The 20,304-nt window shown below is 45.2% G+C and overlaps 1 protein-coding gene and 1 long non-coding RNA gene across 6 annotated transcripts; one reads left to right on the forward strand and one right to left on the reverse strand.

Annotated features, from left to right (window-relative positions):
* Positions 1 to 293: 293 nt before the first annotated feature.
* LOC130679993 (uncharacterized) lies at positions 294 to 1,902 on the reverse strand. The gene is made up of 2 exons (XR_008992983.1): positions 1,821 to 1,902; positions 294 to 1,730 (listed from the first exon to the last, which is right to left on the reverse strand). It is a non-coding gene; the product is annotated as an uncharacterized LOC130679993 (long non-coding RNA).
* Positions 1,333 to 12,468, forward strand: LOC118915207 (zinc finger protein 77-like). 5 transcript variants are annotated; one of them, XM_036890724.2, is made up of 5 exons: positions 1,992 to 2,260; positions 8,376 to 8,502; positions 9,553 to 9,733; positions 10,140 to 10,246; positions 10,540 to 10,676. In XM_036890724.2, exons 1-5 carry the CDS (start codon positions 2,210 to 2,212, stop codon positions 10,629 to 10,631), a joined length of 558 nt encoding a protein of 185 aa, XP_036746619.2. In that variant the 5' UTR covers positions 1,992 to 2,209; the 3' UTR covers positions 10,632 to 10,676. The 5 variants fall into 5 exon arrangements, with proteins under 5 accessions (XP_036746614.2, XP_036746619.2, XP_036746615.2 ...); XM_036890719.2 differs by lacking the exon at positions 1,992 to 2,260 and adding an exon at positions 1,333 to 1,449 and having other exon boundaries at positions 10,140 to 12,468; XM_036890720.2 differs by having other exon boundaries at positions 2,067 to 2,260; positions 9,676 to 9,733; positions 10,140 to 12,468.
* The last annotated feature ends 7,836 nt before the right edge of the window (positions 12,469 to 20,304 follow it).

A 20,304-nucleotide genomic window follows, 5' to 3' on the forward strand; every position in this document is an offset into this window, starting at 1 on the left:
TAATTTTGTTTTAACATCCGAAATACTACTTTTTATGAAAGTGAATAAAACCTTTTTGTAAACCACAGACAATGAATTTTATAATTCTGTTTGTAAGTAAATTGGTCCATGATACTGGAGTTTATACTTTTACTCAGTACAAAAATGGGTAGTTTTGAAAGGAGTCGTATTAAATGCTCAGTGCTTGGGACCCAGTTAATAATCAGTGTATGAAGAATTTCCAGGTCCAACCCAAATTTATTTAAGCATTCAATGCTTTTCCTTAAATCATTTAAAATAGGAATTGAACTGCCTCAGGGAAATGACCCGACTTTTATATTTAAACATTCTCTGGGGATACACCAAAAACTGAACCAACATAAATTTCCCTGCACAGTAAAATGGTTTAAATGTTGACAAAATGGAGTTAATAGTGACACTGACAGATGAGTCCAGGGACCACTGGGAAACAGGGTTTACGCGCATCCTCTTCTCTGAAACTACTGTTCTCAGAAAGTTGAACTTTTTGCATTTTGCCAAACCGTAAACATCCCGGACAAACAGCTGCCTGGAACAAAGTGCACTTTTTGCCTAGTGAATGGCCTTAGCAACCATTTGTGTATAGCTAGATGTAGGTTACAGCAGCTTCAGCAAAACGAATTCTTTCAAAACAACTCTTGTAAGACCCCTTGGAGTTCAGAGGAGGGTTCGAACGTCTCTCACCTGTGGCTGCGCTGAGAGAAGCCCCACGGAGATAAAGTACCTGCGGTTTGCTGAGCTCAAGCCCCAGAAGTGGGGCTGGGAGGGGGGTGAAGGGGAAGGATGAAAGGTGGCACCTCCTGGGGTAACAAAGGTCACATGTCAAAACACAGCCGGCCTCTGCCTCGCAGGCGGTGATGTCGCACTGCACGGTGTTCTTTATCAGGGAGCACGCCACGCCCCCAGCCGACCCCTGATCCCGGGGTCACCAGGCCCTCTCATCATGAGCCGGCTCCAGACACTAGGCGCTCCGAGGAGCAAGTGAGTCAGGAACTTCCGGTCCAGGAGAAGGACGCGGGCAGACCATCGAGCGGCCGGCAGAAGCCAGCCCGCCCGGCCTGGAGCGGGTTCTGCGACCGGCGCCGGAACCAGTCCTGCGGGTCAGACACGTGCATCCCAATGGCCTGTCATGCAGGACTCAGGGTCCGGGCTGGAAGAACTGTCCAATCGGGGACTCGAGGGTGTTGCCCAGGGCACTAACCAGTTAGGACGTGGTGGTCCCGGAACTCTGGCCAATCAGAACGCGAGGGCCCGGGGTATTGTCCAATCAGGGCCAGGGGCGGGCTGCTCAGCCGCGTGGAAGTAGCTCTCAGCCCCCACGCCCCCGGAACGTACCTGTTCCGCACGGCCTCAGGTGTGCCGTCCGCGTTGCTCTCACCTGCCGAGGCCGTGGGGAGGACGCCGGAAGGACCCGGGCGGCGCTGCGAGATGGTGCGTGTGCGCTGTCGGGGTCAAGACCGGGAGGGTCTGAAAGAACCTGCGGGAACCGGCTGGAAGCGGCGGCAGCCCGGGTCTGCGCCCTTTCGGCGCCCTCCGCCCCGTCCGGACCTGAGTCTCCGCCTGGCTGCAGTGGGGTCCCGGCGTCCTGTCCCCTTCCCGCGTAGGGGTCCCGACTACCGTCTGCTGGGTGGGGGTTCGGGGAGCAGGAGGGCCTCAGGGAAGACGATCAGGAGCCTGGGGAGGTTGGTGGCAGCCGAATAGGGGGACCCATCCTGGACATGACAGGTAAAAACAGAAGCTTACTTGGTTAAGGAAACTTTATTCCTGTTAAAAAATTCCTGAGTAAATTTTTAAGATTTCACCTGCTTTATTCAAAGATCCATGAATCGGACAGCATCCGCTCCAGCAGACAGAAGGGAGCTCCCAGGAGCTGTACAAAACCAGACTGAATAGACAGAAGGGGGGCAGGAACACGGAAGTTTCTAGCAAAAAGTGGATTGGTTGTGGCAAGGTGACCTCCCTTTAGGGGATGGCTGGGGCCTCTCGGGGAGGTTTCCTCGCCAGTCCTGACCAGGTAATTCCTGACGGACTGGTTTTTTATTCCATTTCTGGGAGAGGCTGAAAACTGTAACTACGTTTAAGTCTAGGTTTGGTGATGTGGGGCTTAGCGTAAGTGACTCCATTTTGGGTCTGTTGTCTTGTGTTTAACATACCAAAGACTGTTGAAATAGGGACAAGGCTCAGATCTCAGATGGACCAGCGTCCGTCTCCAATCCCACAGAAAAAGGCTTTGCTTTTCTCGGTAAGGAGAGGGAACAGGGAGGCAGATTGTCGGGACCGGGGCCCCTGCCGTCAGCGCATTCTCCCCTGAGGCCTCCAGGGGCTTGCTCTGCATCTTGGTGGTTGTCCAGACCAGGAGGGGTTGGGGAGCAGAGTCCGGGCCTGTGAGAACAGAAGCCTGAGTAAAGTTTCCGTTAGAAGCGGGCAGCTGTGATGAGTTGGTCAAGTCTGGGGAATGAAAAATCATAATTTAATAAGAAGAGACTTTCAAAGTTTTTTGTTTTTTTTTGAGGAGTCGACAGAAGGGACTGTCCTACTGAGGGCAGGGGCTCTGATTTGGGGCTGGGGGCTCTGGACTGAGGGGCAGGGGCTTTCTGCTGGAGTGGGGGTTTCTGCCCTGGGGCGAGGGGGTGGGAGGGCACTACCCTGGGGCAGGGGCTCTGCAGTGGGGGTGGGGGTTTGCATTGGGGCAGGGGCATCTGTGCTGGCGTGGCAATTCGTGCACTGGGGACGAGGGTCCTACGTCCGTAGGGAAGACGCTCCAGGTGTAAGGTCTGCAAGCTCCCAGAGCACTGGGTAAAGGGTCTGTGTTAGGCAGGGAGTAAGGGGGGCCCGGGAAGGGGCAGGTGTGCTGTGCGGTGTGCGGTGCAGACCCCGGGCCAGCCTGTCCCCAGCCGGGCTGTCTGCTGCTCAGGCTGAGGGTGGGCGGAGGTCTGGGCTCTGGGGAAAGGAGGGAGGACCGGAGCTTGGGAAGCAGGCCTCTGCTCCGCCCGCTCACTGCGGACAAGCGGCCCAGCTAATCACCGGGGAGGCGCAGAATGGGGCCTGGGGTCTGGGCCTGGCCTTGGCCCCGTAAACGCGGGCTCCATGAGAGGCTTGAGTGGATGGGGAAGGGGCTCTCCCGCAGCATGCCGTTTCCAGAGCACCCTGGGGTCGGGGTGCCTGTCACCCCCACTGACGGTTTGCAGGGAGCGCCGGGCTCAGGCAGGATCGATCGTGTCCCCTGGTGGGGAGGGCGCCTGGTCCCTGGCTAGCGCTGGGGGACGCCCTCTGATGCCGGCCTTGGGTTCCACAGGTGTCAGGTGACCGGATTCTTTCTGCCTCCTTTGCAACCGAGTGAGGGCAGGACGCGTCTCGGTCTTTGCCTTTCCTGCAGACTCTGCCATCCCGGGGCAGAACCAGAGGAGGCTGCTCAGCCCAGGAGGCGGCCTGTTCCGCACCTAAGCGCCTGCAGGGCTGTGCTTCCGGTGGGGTGGGAGAGTCATGCGTTAAAGAATTAGTACTGGTAGTGACTCCTTGGTGCAGGCGCAGGGTCGTGACAGTGTGACCCCGTCCCCCCTCACCCCGGTTAACAGCTGGTCCTCAGAGATGAGTGCAGATTCTGTGAGCGGGATCCTGGCCAAATATGATCGTTTTCAGTTTGTTACCAAGAGGCTCATAGGTGACAGACACCTGTGTTCTGAGAGGGAGAAGCAGTTTGCAGGTGTTTGAACAACCCCTTCCCCCGGCCCAGCGCGCCCACACACTTCCTCCTGGAACACGGGAGCCCAGCTTGTCATTCACGCACTGGGACGGCCGGGGCCCCGTCTCCTTGTGACCCTCGGTGCTAGAGCAGGTGCATCACCTGGGGCGGGAGGTGGAGGGAGGCGGCTCCCCCTGCAGGTGCCTGCAGCCCAGGGTGCCCCCGAGAAGCCCAGAGTGCAGGGAGGCCCCGGCAGGGTGCGGAGTGCTCTGTCCTCCCCGAGTGGTGCTGTGGGCGCCTCGGGGCCATTTCCACACGGGTTGACGGTGACCTTAGTTTGACAACAGTCATAAGCCCCTGTGGACTCACCCACCCAGGTGAGCTCCTGGGCTGGGTCCCTTTCAGTGTCCCCATCTTCCACCCGCTCTCCTCCCTCCTGCCCCCGGGTGACCGCTGTCCTGGCTCTTCTGTCATTTGCAGATTTACATGTTTTCATCACCCAGCAGTGGGTGGTGTGATTTTGCTGCATTTGCCATAAGCGAATTATGACCCGTCACGCTGTGTCGCACTGAGGGCTCCTCCCGTTCCCTGGTTATCTCATGTATTGTGGTCCCTGTGGGACGTGGGTTGCCTCAAGTTTATCTTTGGCTTTTTGTTGGCCACGCTGCTCCAGCCCTCCTCACATGCTGGTGAAGCACTGTGGGTTGTGCATTATGGGCAGGCTCCAATGCACTGGGAAGTGGCCAGGGTGGGCCAGCTTTTCCAGCAACGCTGTGCCACGTTTCCAGCCCTTGGGAGTTTCCCAGCCAAACTGTCCATCTTGAGTGTGTGAATTGGGACCTTCTCGTGATTAGATTGCTTTTTGCTGATAACCATCGGGCCTGAACATTCTCCTATGTGGTGTTTTGTCCTCTGTGCAGGGTTTTCCAGTGATTTTCACCTTAAGTTGTCCATATGTTTATTGATTTCTTATGTTTCTTTCACCTTCTCTGGTAATCCACCCTTTTCCATTTCTAGGTATTGTAGTATTTTCTCCTGGGGGGTGGTTTGTCATTTCTCTCTGTTCTACACTTTGAGGGACTCTTCTTAATTTTCCTAGACTTGAGGTTCTCTCGTCAGTTCCTTTGCAACTTGCTCTCTTTTCTTCTATAAGAAAACTCTCCATCTCTCAGGTCATTAATGTATTTGTCTGTAAGTTGGGTTCTACTTTTGTCTATCCCAGTTAACTGTACAATGACATGGTTATTGCACATGAACTTGGTCAAGAGAAGGCTCCCCATCCCACACAGGGCCCAAGGGTCATCTTGGCCCAGCAGCACCTGCACTGGAGTAGGGCCACTAGCCACACTCAGGTGGGCCTGCCTCAGGGCACCCCCTACCCCCATGGTGTGCTTGTCCATGCCTCGGTTACTCCCACCCAGTCCTGATCACTACAGCTGAGAAAGCTATAATGTCTGTTTGGCAAAATCTCACCAACCTGTTCTGTGGAAAATCTCAGTTCTTCTTAAAGTTTCAGTGTTTACAAGTATTTTTCTCAAGTTGAAACGAAACAGAAACAAAATCCCTCCCAAAATCAGAACAATCCTGGTTGTATTTGGTGGCATTTTCTTAAAGCTCTCGACCTGTTTGGGAGAGCTGGCATTCTGGGCTGTGTTCTGAGGACATGCACCGTCTCCATTTATTTCATTGGTTGTGGGGTCATTTGAAAACGTTTTGGACTTTTTCCATTAATTCACTTTTTTATCCTTCAGAAGCATATTTTAGGACTTAAGGAGAATTGTTTTTTTTTTTGAGAGGGCATCTCTCATATTTATTTATCAAATGGTTGTTAACAACAATAAAATTCTGTATAGGGGACTCAATGCACAATCATTAATCAACCCCAACCCTAATTCTCAACAGTCAAGGAGAATTTAGTTTTAATAGCTTTAAAAGCCTATGTTGCTAGTTTATTTTTAAAACTTCAACTGCTTGCTTCCAGTGATGCAAAACACACAGATTTATTTTTGAGTTTGCATTTTGGAAACTTACTAAAATCTGATTAGAGGAACATGGCTAGGGAGCCAGCCCTGAGTACAAGATGGGGAAGGGGAGGGGGAAAGAGGCCTCAAGGCATTTGACTCCTTTCAAACATTTGCCTCAGTTAATTTAGAAATAGTATTTGTCAAGAGGCAATTTTAGAATCCTGAAAACTTTGGAAAGGTCAAGATACCTATTAAGGTAGGCATCCCATTCATTCACTTTTTGGGGGGAATTGCGGCTTTATAATTTAATTTTGAGAAAAACAAATCTGGGGAGATAGAAAGTTCCCCATAATGGCCATTGGTGTTCTAAATTGGTTATTTAAGTTGGTTCACTTAAGTAGACATGCGCATTAGGAGGAACCAAATATTTTAAACGTAAAACCCACTGGGGTCTCAGAGTGAGCAGTGCCCTAAAAGGTTTTGACGACTGGGATCTCATTTCCCAGATGCTTTTTTCTATAAGAGGAGAAGAAAAATTCCTTAACCGCGTAGTTGCAACAGAACAGCCAGCCTTGTTCCAAAAGGAATCAGACCAAAGACCAGCGGTTCCAACAGGTACAGTTTGGCTCAAAACAGAGTCACACTAAAGGCCAAATGAGTCCTCTCAGAATGGAAAGAACTTTAAAACGAACCCTAAATAATGCCCGGAGAGGTCATCAAAGTCCAGAAGGAAGTTACCTACAAACTCCTGTATTGGTGAGAAAGCAACGGGCGCGGGGTGCGGGGCGCGGTGGGCCCCGTGGGGACCGGTGCCAGCGTGTTTACCCGACTCCGAATTGATGGGGGTCTTCTCTGGAGCCCACCTTCCTGACACAAAGTAATAACCTTAAAAATAGAGCTAGCTCACTTACCAGCAAAAATGGGTTTATTCAAGAATAGCAGAGAATTGCGGCTCAGACTAAGCAAGCTGCGGCAAAACCATAGGGAAGTCCAGAGAACAAAGGAAAGGAATGATCTTTTATATATAGGAAAAGGGCAATGGGGTGGGGGTGGGGTTTCTTGTAAGCAGAAAGGCCATTGGAGGGAACTGGGAGTTCTAAGTGTTGTGGCTCCTTGTTGGCTGAATAGTGGCAGCCTCTCATTGGCTGGGCTGCTGCTGGAGAGTAAGCTAGTGTCTGGCAGGGTCTGTGTCTTACTGTGGGGTCTGCCATGGAGCCGGAATAGTGGGCTTGATAGTTCCCCTGCTTGCTGGCCCCCTGACACCACATCAGTGAGGTTTGTTCAGTTTCACAAACCTGATGGGCTTTTAGATTGTTTCCACTTTTTGGCTATTACGAATCCTGCAGTTGTGGATATCTGGGTATTACTTACTGTGTTGGTGTTTGTTTTCACTTTCCTTGGACAGACTCCTAGGAATACAATTCCACGTTATGTAGTATCTGTATTCATCATTTTGAGGAACCACCAGACTCTCCTCCAAACTGGCCACACCCTTTTACTTCCCTGTCAGCCATGTATAAGTGACGATTTCCTTCCGTCCTCACCAGCACGCACTTGTCCATTCTTAGAGCCGTCCTAGTGGGTGTGAAGAGGTGTCTGTTCCTAGTTTTGATTTGCATTTCCCTGATTATTAATGTCCAGCGTCTTCTATACGACTGTGGGCCATTTGTATATCTTCTTTGGAGAAATGTCTACTCATATTCCTTGCTCGTTATTTAAGCATATTATTTGTCTCTTAGTTGTTTTTTTTTTAAAGTTTTTATCGTTTCATGAGCTTAAAAAATACATAGTTAGAACATAAGTCTATCAGTGTTGTGTCTTATCAGGTGTGTAATCACTAAATCCCAGTTGCAGCCCCAATTAAATTACATTACCTTCATAGTTGAATGCAGTCGGGATTTATTTTTCTTTAGATTTTGAGAATGTGTTTTTGTTTAAAATATCTGATTCCCCCGCATAATTGTTTGCTTTTCATTCAGGGGTATGGTGTCGTCCCACATTGCATGAAAGATATTAAGTTGGTTAAAGTCACCGTTAGCTCATCAGTTCCTTCAGCAAGTCATCTCTTTGATGCCATTTTCCTCAGATTTCCAAGACATTGGTTATTTACTTGAGGGGGTCCTTTTGTCTTGCCAGGTTCCTGATGAACTAAGCCCCTGCGTCCCTGTCCCTATATGTATTGCTACAGTGTCTACCTAATCCTGAGAGGGACTCTGCCTATGTTGGAATGAGGGGACTAGGCGAGGTAGCTTGACATTTGAACATTTCCACGGCAAGAGCTGTTGAGATCCGGCAGCATTTGAATTTAAGTATCGGTGACATCCTGACTGGCTGAGTCTAGTTCTTGGAGCTGATGAGGAAATAATGACTTTTTATTGAGCCAGGCATCTATTTCCATGTTATCTGATTGATGATTTCATTTTTCAGTCTTTACTATACCTCAGAATCTGCTCAGTAATGATAATCTTTTAAAATTGTCTGTGTCTTAAGTTTTTATCAGTTGTTTTAATCCCCCTTTTGCTTCAACTTCCCAAGCACTTACCATCTCTGAATATATTCCACGTGATTTTCTTGCTTATTTTCACTTCCCATGAGCATGTGAGCTCAGGAGGCCAAGGAGGTGACACCAATTTCCCAATGGTCAACCTCCCCTACCCTCCCGCACTGGTAAGGTGGTGCCTTGCTGAAACAGGACGTGTGGGGTGTTTCAGGCCTCGGTGGTCTTGGAGGACGTGGCTGTGGCCTTCACCCCGGAAGAGTGGGCACTGCTGGATCACACTCAAAGGGGGCTCTACAGAGACGTGATGCTGGAGACCTGCCGACACCTGGCCTCTGTGGGTAAGGACGGCTCCCTCCCTTCAACTAGTCCCTAGAGAACCAGGATCTCCTAAGATTGTCCTTCCTTTTGGGCCAAGAAGTGGGAATTCATTATAGGAAAGACAGACATGGCCTAAGACTTCTGGAACATACCTGAATCAGATAGCCTTTCCATGAACAGAACCACTTGAAATACTGAATTGACTCTATTTCTCTTGATCAAAGTCTTAATCTCTATGATTTTGTAAATGTATGCATGGTCTCCCGTGTCACTTTGGGGAAGTGAGAGCTGTTTTATGTTTTTCACCCCTGTAAATGTTACACTGAGGTCCATCCACATTTGACACAGTGATCTTTCTGCAGTGAAATACTCACTTACCCATCGCCAATGGCCTTGAAGACCAAAGTAGTGGCGCATCTCATGGACTCCCTGTTGCCCATCAAATCCTACCTCTTGCTGAACTTTTCTCCAATGGCAGGGCAGCAGCCATACACACAGGGTGACGTCCCCAAGGCAGCCAGGGCAGTGCGGGGAGGCTTCATCCGGGGCTTCTGTGCCTGCAAGCACCATGAGAGCGGCAAGCCTTGGGAGGAGCAGGTTTTGCATAAAATTGAGTGATATTTGGACACATCCTTTAGAAACATGACTTAGTCTTTCACAAGGGTGCCATTTGTCATGTACCTGGCTTCCCTGATGGACTTCCCACCCCTTTTCACCCACTTGGGAAGATTTTGTGTATTTCTTTTATAAAGGCAGCATTTGGACAGGTGTATATTGCCCAGTTTATTCCTACCTTGTTTTTCTAATAATATTTATCTCCACATCAGCCTCCATCTCTTTTAAAGTATTTCTTAGTGAACAGTGTCCCATTTTGACAGGCTTTCCCTATAATTGCTCCCATTCTAAGTAGCTGACGTCTAAAGAGTTTTTTGTTGCCCACATGTCTGTTATTCTTATACAGTTTGTTTACATTTTGGGATCAGTATATGGAAAGAGATCCACATGGGGTCTGTTTTCTTTCCTTTGTCCCATTTCTTTCTCGAGAAATTAATATGTTTCCATTGTTGCAGATTACCACATTCAAGTTCAAATCAATGGATCAAGTCCTCAGTGGGATAATTTGGAGAGTGGAGTATATAGTGAAAAGAAAATAGTAAGATTCACAAGTAATGATTCCATGTCTCTTTTTCAAGAGAATCAGAAAATTCATAACATTGGAGATGAGCCCCAAACCGAGGAGAGGCATTTGAGGTGAGTGGCCCTCCCACAGGAGGAAGGGGAGTCTCACCAGAGTGTAAGAATGACTTGACATTAAAAGAAATGTCTAAACCTAACTCAGTAATTGTGTACTCAGAGAATTTTTATAAGACAGTATTTTCATAATGTGAAGTAGATATCAAACATCTGAAGCATAATTCAATTGGAAACAATGATAAGGAAAACCACATAGAAGAAACTTCTGGCTATATTTGAGCCCTCACCCAGAGCATTGAGCTTGTCCCACTCTATTATAACAATGCAAGTGGTTCCACAAACATACCCATCCATTGAGAATAGCCAATATGTACTCAAGCTAATCATTAAGAACCATGAACAAATCATAAAGAAATAACTTACAGTAAATAATCCCTAATAGTGTGCTTCCTATTTTGAACAGAAGCCATTTCTTGGAGAGAGTTGGTGAAAATGATGAAGGTTATCAGTGTGGAGCAGCCCTGAATCAGGTTCCAAGTCTTCCTGTGCGTGAGTCTTATCCTACTGGAGGTAAACCCTATGAATGTACCATTTTTGGAAAACCTCTTATGAATTATTCTTCCCATAAAGAGCAGCACAGATCTCATACTGGACAGAAACCTTATCAGTGTGATGAGTGTGGACAAGCCTGTAGCTGTGTCTTGTGCCTAAATACTCATGTAGGAACTGACATTGCAGAGAAGTCCTATAAAGGTCAGAGTAACGAGATAGAATCTAAGAGATATGTGAAGTGTCCCACTAGTAGAAAATCTTTTGAATGTAAGAAATATGAAGAAGCTTTCACAAGCCTCTCATCGTTGCAGGGATGTGTGAAGGGTCACCATGGACAAAAAATCCATGCTTGTATAGTGTGTGGGAAAGCCTTTATGTATTACTCCTACCTTACGCGGCATGAGCAAAGTCACACTGGGATGAAGCCCCAAGAATGTAAGCAGTGTGGGAAAGCCTACAGTAGTTCCTCATCCCTTCAAGTACATGTGAGAACACACACTGGGGAGAGACCCTATGAGTGTAAGCAGTGTGGGAAAACTTTCAGTTGTTATTCCTACCTTCGAGAACATGAGATAACACACAGTGGAGATAAACCCTATGCATGTAAGGAGTGTGGCAAAACCTTTAGTTGTCCTAAATACGTTAGAAGACACAGGAAGAGACACAGTGGAGTGAAACCCTATGAATGTTCAATATGTGGGAAATCCTACAGTTGCTCCTTATCCCTGCAAGAACATGTGAGGACGCACAGTGAAGAGAAACCCTATGAATGTAAGGAGTGTGGGAAGGCATTCAGGCAACCTCGATGTTTGCAAAGACACGTGAGAATGCACAGTGGAGTGAAACCTTATCAGTGTAGGGATTGTGGGAAGGCCTATACTTGTTCCACATCTCTTCAGGAACACATGAGAACCCACACCGGGGAGAGACCCTTTAAATGTCTGCACTGTGGGAAAGCCTTCAGTCGTCACTCCTCCCTTCGAGTCCACGTGAGAACTCACAGTGGGCAGAGACCTTATGAATGTACACAGTGTGGGAAAGCTTTCCGCTGGTCCTCATCCTTGCAAAAGCACGTGAGAAAGCACAATGAAGAGAAGCCCTATGAATGTCAGCACTGTGGCAAAACCTTCATGTACCCTGCAAACCTGCAGTCACATGTGAGGACACACACTGGGGAGAGGCCCTATGAATGCAAGGAGTGTGGGAAAACCTACACTTGTTCTTCATCCCTTCAACTACATGCGAGAACCCACACTGAGGAGAGACCCTATGAATGTCTAGAGTGTGGGAAAGCTTTCTGGTATCCCGCACACCTTCAAATCCACGTGAGGACACACACTGGGGAGAGACCCTATGAATGCAAGGAGTGTGGGAAAACCTACAGGCATCCTGCAAAACTGCGAGTCCACGTGAGGACACACACTGGGGAGAGGCCCTATGAATGCAAGGAGTGTGGGAAAACCTACACTTGTCCCTCATCCCTTCAACTACATGCAAGAACCCACACTGAGGAGAGACCCTGTAAATGTCTAGAGTGTGGGAAAGCTTTCTGGTATCCCGCACACCTTCAAGCCCATGTGAGGACACACACTGGGGAGAGACCCTATGAATGTCAGCAGTGTGGCAGAACCTTCAGGCATCCAGACAACCTGCGAGTACATGTGAGGACACACACTGGGGAGAGGCCCTACAAATGTCAGCACTGTGGGGAAGCCTTCAGTCGTCATTCCTCCCTTCAGGGACACATGGGAATGCACAGTGGCGTGAAGCCCTATGAATGTAAGGAATGTGGGAAAGCCTTCATGTATCCCTTAAGCCTGCGAGCACATGTGAGGACACACATTGGGGAGAGGCCCTATGAACGTCCGCATTGTGGGGAAGCCTTCAGGTATCCTGCAAGCCTGCAAACTCATGTGAGAACACACACTGCAGAGAAATGTTGAAATTGTAGAATGTAGGAAACCATTCTCCCCTAAAACCTTGTTGTATTTGAAGAAACAGACTGGAAAGAAATGTTATGAATGGAAAGAATGTTGAAAAATCTTCAGGTATAATACATCATGTATATATATTCTTTACAATAAAACTCAGGGCTGAACAGAAATATTGTTATAAATATGACATTGCCCTTGTAAGTGCCTCATCCTTAGTGTGTTAAATACTAGTTAATATAGATTCTAGTTAACATGTTGCTGATATGAACATTTAAGATGATAAATATCCTCTTTAACTGTACTAAATATATTTTGTTATCTTGGACTTTATTTTAAACAATTGTTATATAAAATGTGTTGCATTTCCATTACAATGTTTTGGACCCAAAGCAGATATGTGGTTTTTGTGTCTTCTTCTTTTGTAAAACTTGATATAATTTTAGAGGAAGAGTGTTTTGAATCTTCCTTTCCATTATGTTCCTACTATGTGATCATGATAGGATATTTGTTTTGAAATTCCTTCTCTGGACCACTGTTGCAGATACTGGAATTTCCTACCTTGATATCTACCTTCTTCAGTGTTTATTATTGAAAGGTGTATCTTTCCACATTTGCTTGTTGTTACTGGGAACCACATGTGTGTTCCTCCCAGCAGTTACTAATTGTGGAAAGATCTAGAATGTTGACAGTCTCATCTAATTATGTTCATAACTTGTCCTCTGCCCATTGTCCTTGATCTTGATGAGAAATTGGACAGCATGCATTGAGTTGAGAAGAAGGACCTCATAGCATGAATAGTAAAGCTAGTGTCCAGATGGTTCTACCGAGTTGCATAGGTAGCTTGGGTGTGACGGGAAACTGTATCCCACTGTGCTTGTGTTTGTGGCTCTGAGGTACGTTCACGGGACGAAGACACATGAGGTTTGGAAAGCAGAAGTGGAGAAGCCACGATTCTCAGTTCTTCTGTACCATCAGGAGACACAGATGCAGAGATGCGTGGGGACTAGGTGGGCCTGACTTCAGTGCGTGGTCCCAACGCCCGACTCTGCCCGGGTGGAACAGCTTCCAAAGCAAACACATGTTTCATGTTATTTCCTCTTATCAGATTCTCGAGCTTGCTCTAGACCCTCTTTGGTTTTCAGTTCCACACAAGTCCTTGTATTTTCCTGGAGCTCTTCGGTGTCTATCAAGCCTCTCCACAGAATGTCACATCGAATGATGTATGTCACCCTGTGACCCCCCAATCGCCAGTGCTTTTCCTAGTCACATGATTTATGTAGTAAACATCTTGTTCCTCCAAAAGATCTGTCTCCTGCTTCCACTGTGACAGATTTTACACTGCACCCCCAAATGCAGGGCGCTTACCTCTCTCGTTGCATTGTTGAGTGGCTGCACTGGCCCTGCATTTCTTGTTTCTGGATATGTCGAGGATTGAAATAAATGCTGTGAGTACATTGGCAGTTTGTGGGAATTTCCTTTTCCAGCTGAGTGCTTTTTCTAAACAATAAACCCACTAAGTTTAATTATTTTCCATTTCTATAGTGATGACTCAGTGTTTTTTTATTTCATTTTTTTATATGTAATTCCATCCAGGGGCCATTTTTGTGTCAAATACAATTCTCTACATTGTTTCTTGAAAACGTCATTACCTAGGTTTTCAAATCTGTTGTCTGTTTACAAGTGTTCTTATGTTTTATGCTTCATTCACTGAGAAGTTACATTAAAAGAGTCAAGGGTGACTCCATCATTTTGTACAGGAAATATGATATGACAGAGTCGCCTTCAGTGAGATGCAGGTTGTCACACATGGCGAAGGAGCTGGAGTTCAAGTGGAGCCTGTAGAGGTGGAGAGGAGATGAGGAACAAGTGAAAGCAAAAGATAAACATGTTGGAATGTTTTTAGAGTTTAGAGCATTTCCAAAAGATTTGTAAAGATGTTATTAGGTGTCATATTATAAATGTTATAAAACATTGGTCCCTTGAGCAAAGATGTGGAACTACCATGAAAGCTGTTAGCGGGTGAGGACTTGATAATACGGGTGAATGTTGAACTACTGTGTTCGGTGTTTGAAACCATCAGAAGACTGTGTGTATCAATGATACTTTAATTAAAGCTGTTAGCAGTGTAATCAATACATGAAAGTTGTAGTCATACAAGGGGAACTTAAGATTAATAAAAATGAAGTGATAAGGTATGTCATTCTTTAAACATGTTTGAATTAAAGAGAGTTGGTGTAACTTAGTACATACCACGCGATTCTATTTACAAGCACCAAAAAGAAAAATTATTGCAACACAAGTGATGAAATTATAAAGAAACGAAATGAAAGTATCTTTTAATAATGCAGGAGTATTTGTCCTGCAGGAGGGCAGGGTACGGCTTCTCCATCACCCAAGTGGAATGTGGGGTGGGGTAACCGTTCTTTCTTTTCTGGGTTGTGATCGTGGATGTTTACTTTATACTATTCATTTCAAATGTACATTTTATCCATTTTTATGTGTGTGTATTTTACAGTAAAGTGTTATGTCACCACACTACCTCATTTTTTTAAATTGCAAATTATCTCAATAAATACAGAAAAAGCATATTATTCTAAGTTCATCAGAAATACTCTTAGTAATATAGGAACAGACGAGAACTTTCACAACCTTTTGAAGGGTATCTTAAGAAACAGAGTTTGCAAAGGAATGTATGAAGTAAGCGGTCAGAGTTCCTTTGTTCAGGAAAATTACATACACATTACAAATACTATCACTCCACTCCCTTCAACAGTATAAGGGATATCCCAGCAAGACAAATAGGCATGCAAGAATGTTAAATAAACTTGTCCTGTTCCAAAGCCGAAGAAAGTTGTGCATATACAACCTCAAAAGGGTATGTGTAACCATAGTAAAAGACGATTAATCAGCTTTCATGATGTCAACTTTAAAAAAAAGTCATTACATTCCTAGTCACTGTTTTAAAAAGTTCAATGTTTATGTAAGAGAGAGAACGTACAAAGGTAAAAATGAAGTTATTCAAGTCTCAAAATAAGCCTAATGGGCGATATAAAGAAATCCCAATGGGAACATTATAAGGTTATAGTGACACGAATGCAGAATAAAATGGATGGATGGAGCATGTTCTAAGGAGAACAATGCTACCGTGATACCAACACAAACCCAAAATACCTGTATCATTGAATGAATTTTGTTCATAGTAAAACCCTTTCCTGGGACTTAAGAAGCCTTGCTTCTAAATTGTATAAATAGGAATAAATGTTCCATAATAGCTGTGCTTTTCTAAAAAATGAGGTGGAGGGGCATACCCTGTGTGGAAATTGGGAGGCCTGCAGCGGGAGCGCCCATACCCATCACTCCTGGTCGGAAGCGGACCCTGCAGGAATGAAAGGTACACCTTGCGACTCTTCCGGCTAATTCTCCACCCCGTAGGAGAAGGGGAGAGACATATCCCCCAGCAATAGTCCAGACATTGAGAGACTTACGACTCAGCCAATGAGCAGCCATGACACATGAGACACCCAGTTTCCTCCAATGGACTTTTTACTGAGAACAGCCCCCCAACTATCCCCATTTCTTCTATAAAAGAGCCCCCTCTCTTTTGTTCTTGGGCCATACTTATGGATAGCCATAGCTTGCTTGTCCCAAGTTGCAGTTCTTTGCTTTTCCTGAATAAACTCAATTTTCTTGGTAAAATAACTGACAAGATCCAGAGAAGACCCACCACCACCACCAACCCCCAACAGCTCTGAGGGTGGTGAGCAAACAGGTGCCTGTACCCACTTAGCCCCCTGAGTTCACTGATTTCTTGCCCACCCTGGACTTGGAGGATAAGTTTTCTCCCGGACTTCAAGCTCCATTGTGTTTTTGAGCTCTGAGAGCAGGCTTTACTGGGCATCTGCTTTAAAGGCCTTGTTCTTTCTGACCGTACTTGTTTAAACTTAGGTCCGGTTTCTTCTCAGAACCGGACTGTTCCTGCAGCCCTCTGCTAGTGTCTGTGCTGGCCTTTGGTCCATATCCTGTGATGATTGTACTGCTCACTGGAATTGTGCTAAGCCTCTGATCTGACTCCTGTTGAGAAGCAGACTGTTCCTGTTGAAATTGCTCTTTAGGAATTTTTCTCTTTACTGTAGAGAAAAAAAAAAAAAACCTCTAAAGAAATGAGATCCCGGTTATCAAAACGCTTTGTGGATGACACCTCCCCTTCTCCCCACCCTCTCGTTCTGGGACACTAGCTGGGTTTTTTTTTGTTCAAATACGACAGTCCCGCCTCATGCACGTTTCTGGCTAAATAGACCAATTTAAAGAAAAGTAATTTAGAACACCAATAGCCATGATGGTGAACTTTCATTCTCCCCAAACTTGTTTTCTAAAATTAAACTAGAAAGGTGTGGCTCAAAAAAACATCTGAAGAGGATGCCTGTTTTAATGAATCATTCGAGGCTTCCAAATGTTACCGAGATTCTGAGTTGGCCTTCCTTCTTGCAAAGTGATGCAAGCCAACAATTGAAAGAAGCCAGAATGGCTTCTGAGGCCTCTCCTTCCTGTCCCCCCATCTTATTTGTTTACAGACATGTGGCAGCCACGTCCTGCTCAGGGCCCACCTCCAGCACCATATTCCTCTCCTCTGCACAGCTCTTCCCAAATAAACCCATTTTGCAGGTAAAATAACCAACCACTTTATTTTTAAGGTTAACTGTGGGCTCAAAATATCATAATTCAACCGTTTTTCTCTACTAATCAGTGATGTGTGCCTTGAGAAATGTGATGTGTTCTTTAAAGGAATGTTGTACTTTAACCAAGGCTAGTTCTCACAACATTGTTATCTCCCCTATTGTGCTGTGCTGGGAAGAACTGGGGAGGGAGTTGTGCACTGAGATCACAACGAGCCAATGGTTGTAGGCATGAGGTCATCTACTGTCCTTGGATGTATTTGTATGACTAATAAATACGAGGGGTGCCCTCTCAGCACCGCTCTTGAGCTGGTATGCCTGAGCCCCCTGGCCGGCCTACTCAGGTCTTCGAAATCTAATTGCATCGCCTCCTCTATCTGCAGGTCGGGGACGCGTAAGAAGCCGACAAGTGCCACCCGAACAGGGACTTGAACCCTGGACCCTTCTCTGGTGAAATTTATTTTTCTAAGACAACAGCAGTTCCTGTGTGGTAGTCTCCAATCAGTTCTTCGCTGTAGCATAAAAAGCATATTACGGTACGGGGCAAAGAGTTTGTGTCTTTACAGAAGATCAACGCTTAGTTACCCAGAAAACAGATCAAGTTATGTTATGAAGAAGAACTTCCCCCAGTGTCATCTTCTGAAAGAATTGTCCTAGAAGATAGTCACCGGCAGATCTCACCACTGAAGTGAAGACTCCTAGATAATAAAGTTTTTAATTTTGTTGTTTATACATACATACATTACACAAGCTTGCACCATTACAGCTGGTGTGAGCAATCCTCTGTACTTTGTCCAAAGAGTGGTTCTCCTCTGTATTTCTACGTGTCTTACTCCTGTGGGCCCCATAGTAGGAAAAAAGGTAGTGAAGAAATTTATAAGCAGAAAGATAGAAAAAAATTTAGATGGTATAATGCAACTGATCAGTCTAGAAAGAGTAATATCCGTTATGATATATAAAAGCAGTTTTGACTCAAAATGGTATTAGTAATGATTTCTGTGAGAAAGTACAGAAGAGAACTCCTGATAAGTTATACAAAAGTACTTTTATTTTCCTAAATATATTACTCTCTCCTAAAAAAGAGTTCTCACTGCCTAATATGTAGCTACAATTAACGAACCTAAAGTTAAACAAATCCTCCTTTGTGTAGCGGGAGACTTCTATCAGTAAATTATTGAAGAAGAATCTGATTAAGAATAAGACTTCCTCTTCCAATATTTACTAATATATCAAGAATAAATATTACTAAAGTTCCCAGAACTCTTACTCGTGATATTCAGTTAGACCTACCAGTTAGCACTACCATAGTTTCCAATTGTATATGTATTAATTGTACCTCTGTACCTTCTTACTGTAATTCCATCATACATGTAAACTGGTCATATAGATATAAGCTCCCAAGTAGATGAGTATTTTTGTGTAATAACAAAACCTATCAAGCTTTCTCTTCACATTACCAAAGTATTTGTAGTGTAAGACACATTCTTCCTGTTCTTATAGATCATCCTAAATATAAACGCAAAAAAACCTCTCGAGCTTTGCCACCTGATTGTGATGACAACCTGAAACTTTTAGATCCTACTGCTGTTGCAGTTGCAGCTGCATTTGTTCTACCAGTTCCTAGACTTGTTGCTAAACTACAGGAATATCCAAGCTAGCTTGAGCATACAGTAAAACCACAAACTTTACTGCTTCTATATTGTCAGAACTCAACCAAGAACTGAGAGAAGTTTGAGTTAACCGTGCTTCAAAATCGTGCCACCATTAACTATTTGTTATTAAAAAGACATATGAGATGTGAACAGTTTCCAAGAATGTGTTGCTTTGATCTATCTGTTTTCTCTCAAACTATTCAAAACCAGCTAGATGATATTCGTCATATCACTGACAAGTTTTCTCAACTGCCTAGATTACCTATTAGTTTTCTTAGCTCCATTAGCTGTGGCCTGTACTTGTAAGCCTACTTCTTTTATGTATTTGTCTCCCTGTCCTAATAACTTAGATCCGTCACTTGATTACTAACTTGTTAAAACCTATGCACGCATATGCTATCTTTCAAGAAGTAATCTCTAAAAACTGACTACCTTTTACCCCTGTGAGAATCCGCATAATGAAGTCAACTCCTTAAATAATTCCTTTAGCTGTTGCCGAGCGTCAAAGCAGAGATGGGTATGCCGACCTTTCCTAAATCCAACTCCTTGCATAGCACACTAGGTAGCCAGAGACGGGTAAGATTCCTCACGAGAAAAACAACCTAAAACAAGCACAGTCGCAGAGGACCCGCGAGTGATAGAAACGGGGGCCAACTGAAGCAAGGCAAAGAACCTTGCCCCCCCATCTATATAAGCTTCCTATGCTGTTTTTAATCAACTAGTATGTCAACAAAATAATGTAAGAACAAAATTCTCATTCTTTACTTAAAAAATAAGGGGGAAATGTGGGCTCAAAATATCATAACTCAACTGTTTTTCTCTACTAATCAGTGATGTGTGCCTTGAGAAATGTGATGTGTTCCTTAAAGGAATGTTGTACCTTAACCAAGGCCAGTTCCCGCAACGTTGTTATCTCCCCTATTGTGCTGTGCTGGGAAGAAATGGGGAGGGAGTTGTGCACTGGGAACACAACGAGCCAATGGTTGTAGGCATGAGATCATCTACTGTCCTTGGATGTATTTGTATGACTAGTAAATACGAGGGGTGCCCTCTCAGCACCACTCTTGAGTTGATATGCCTTGAGTCCCCTGGCCGGCCTACTCAGGTCTTCGATATCTCATCGCGTGGCCTCCTTTATCTGCAGGTCGGAGACGGGGAAGAAGACGACAGTTAACACCTGAAATGATTGAGGATGAAAACCTGTTCCTCTGGCAGCATAATTATGAAGTAGGATAGAGGCGTGTTCACATAGGAATGGACCAACATCACTCCGAATAGAAACCCCCTTACTCTAAACTTCTTGCCCTTTCACATTAAAAAATTATGTAGGGTCATGTGCTTTACCAGGTGGTTCTTCCCCGTTTGAGGACTTTAAAATGGCTCTGATGAGGAACCTTTCACCAACACTGGGCTGTCTAGCAAACCAAGTGTGAAGGAATCACAGAGATGATCTCCATGAACTTGGATTTCGTAATGATTTCTCTACTGTCACATCAAAAGCACGAGCAACACAAGAAAAATAAGATGTCAAATTCACAATTAAAATCTTTTGTAAAGCAGAAGACAATATCAAGAGAGTACAGAGACTCCCCCCCCACAGAATAGGACAGAACATTTGAAAATCATATATGTGATAAGGCTTGATTATTCAGAAGACATACATCTCAATTAAAAAACTGCAAACAAAACTAGTTAAAACATGGCAAAAGACCTTGAATACACATTTTTCCATGACAACACCCAAATGGCCAATAAGCACATGAAAAGTGGCTCAAATTTACTACTTGTCAGGGGAGTGCAAACCAGAACCTCCATGA

This window comes from Manis pentadactyla, chromosome 12 (genome assembly GCF_030020395.1).
Source record: "Manis pentadactyla isolate mManPen7 chromosome 12, mManPen7.hap1, whole genome shotgun sequence".
NCBI classification, from domain to species: domain Eukaryota; kingdom Metazoa; phylum Chordata; class Mammalia; order Pholidota; family Manidae; genus Manis; species Manis pentadactyla.

What these genes read in the sequence shown, in the direction of transcription:
- LOC118915207 (XM_036890718.2), top strand. Translation starts at nt 2,210, where the DNA reads ATGGACCAGCGTCCGTCTCCAATCCCACAGAAAAAGGCTTTGCTTTTC. An exon ending in CCGACACCTGGCCTCTGTGG is followed by an intron (nt 8,503 to 9,552) that starts GTAAGGACGGCT and finishes CCATTGTTGCAG; the next exon opens with ATTACCACATTCAAGTTCAA. An exon ending in ACCGAGGAGAGGCATTTGAG is followed by an intron (nt 9,734 to 10,139) that starts GTGAGTGGCCCT and finishes TATTTTGAACAG; the next exon opens with AAGCCATTTCTTGGAGAGAG.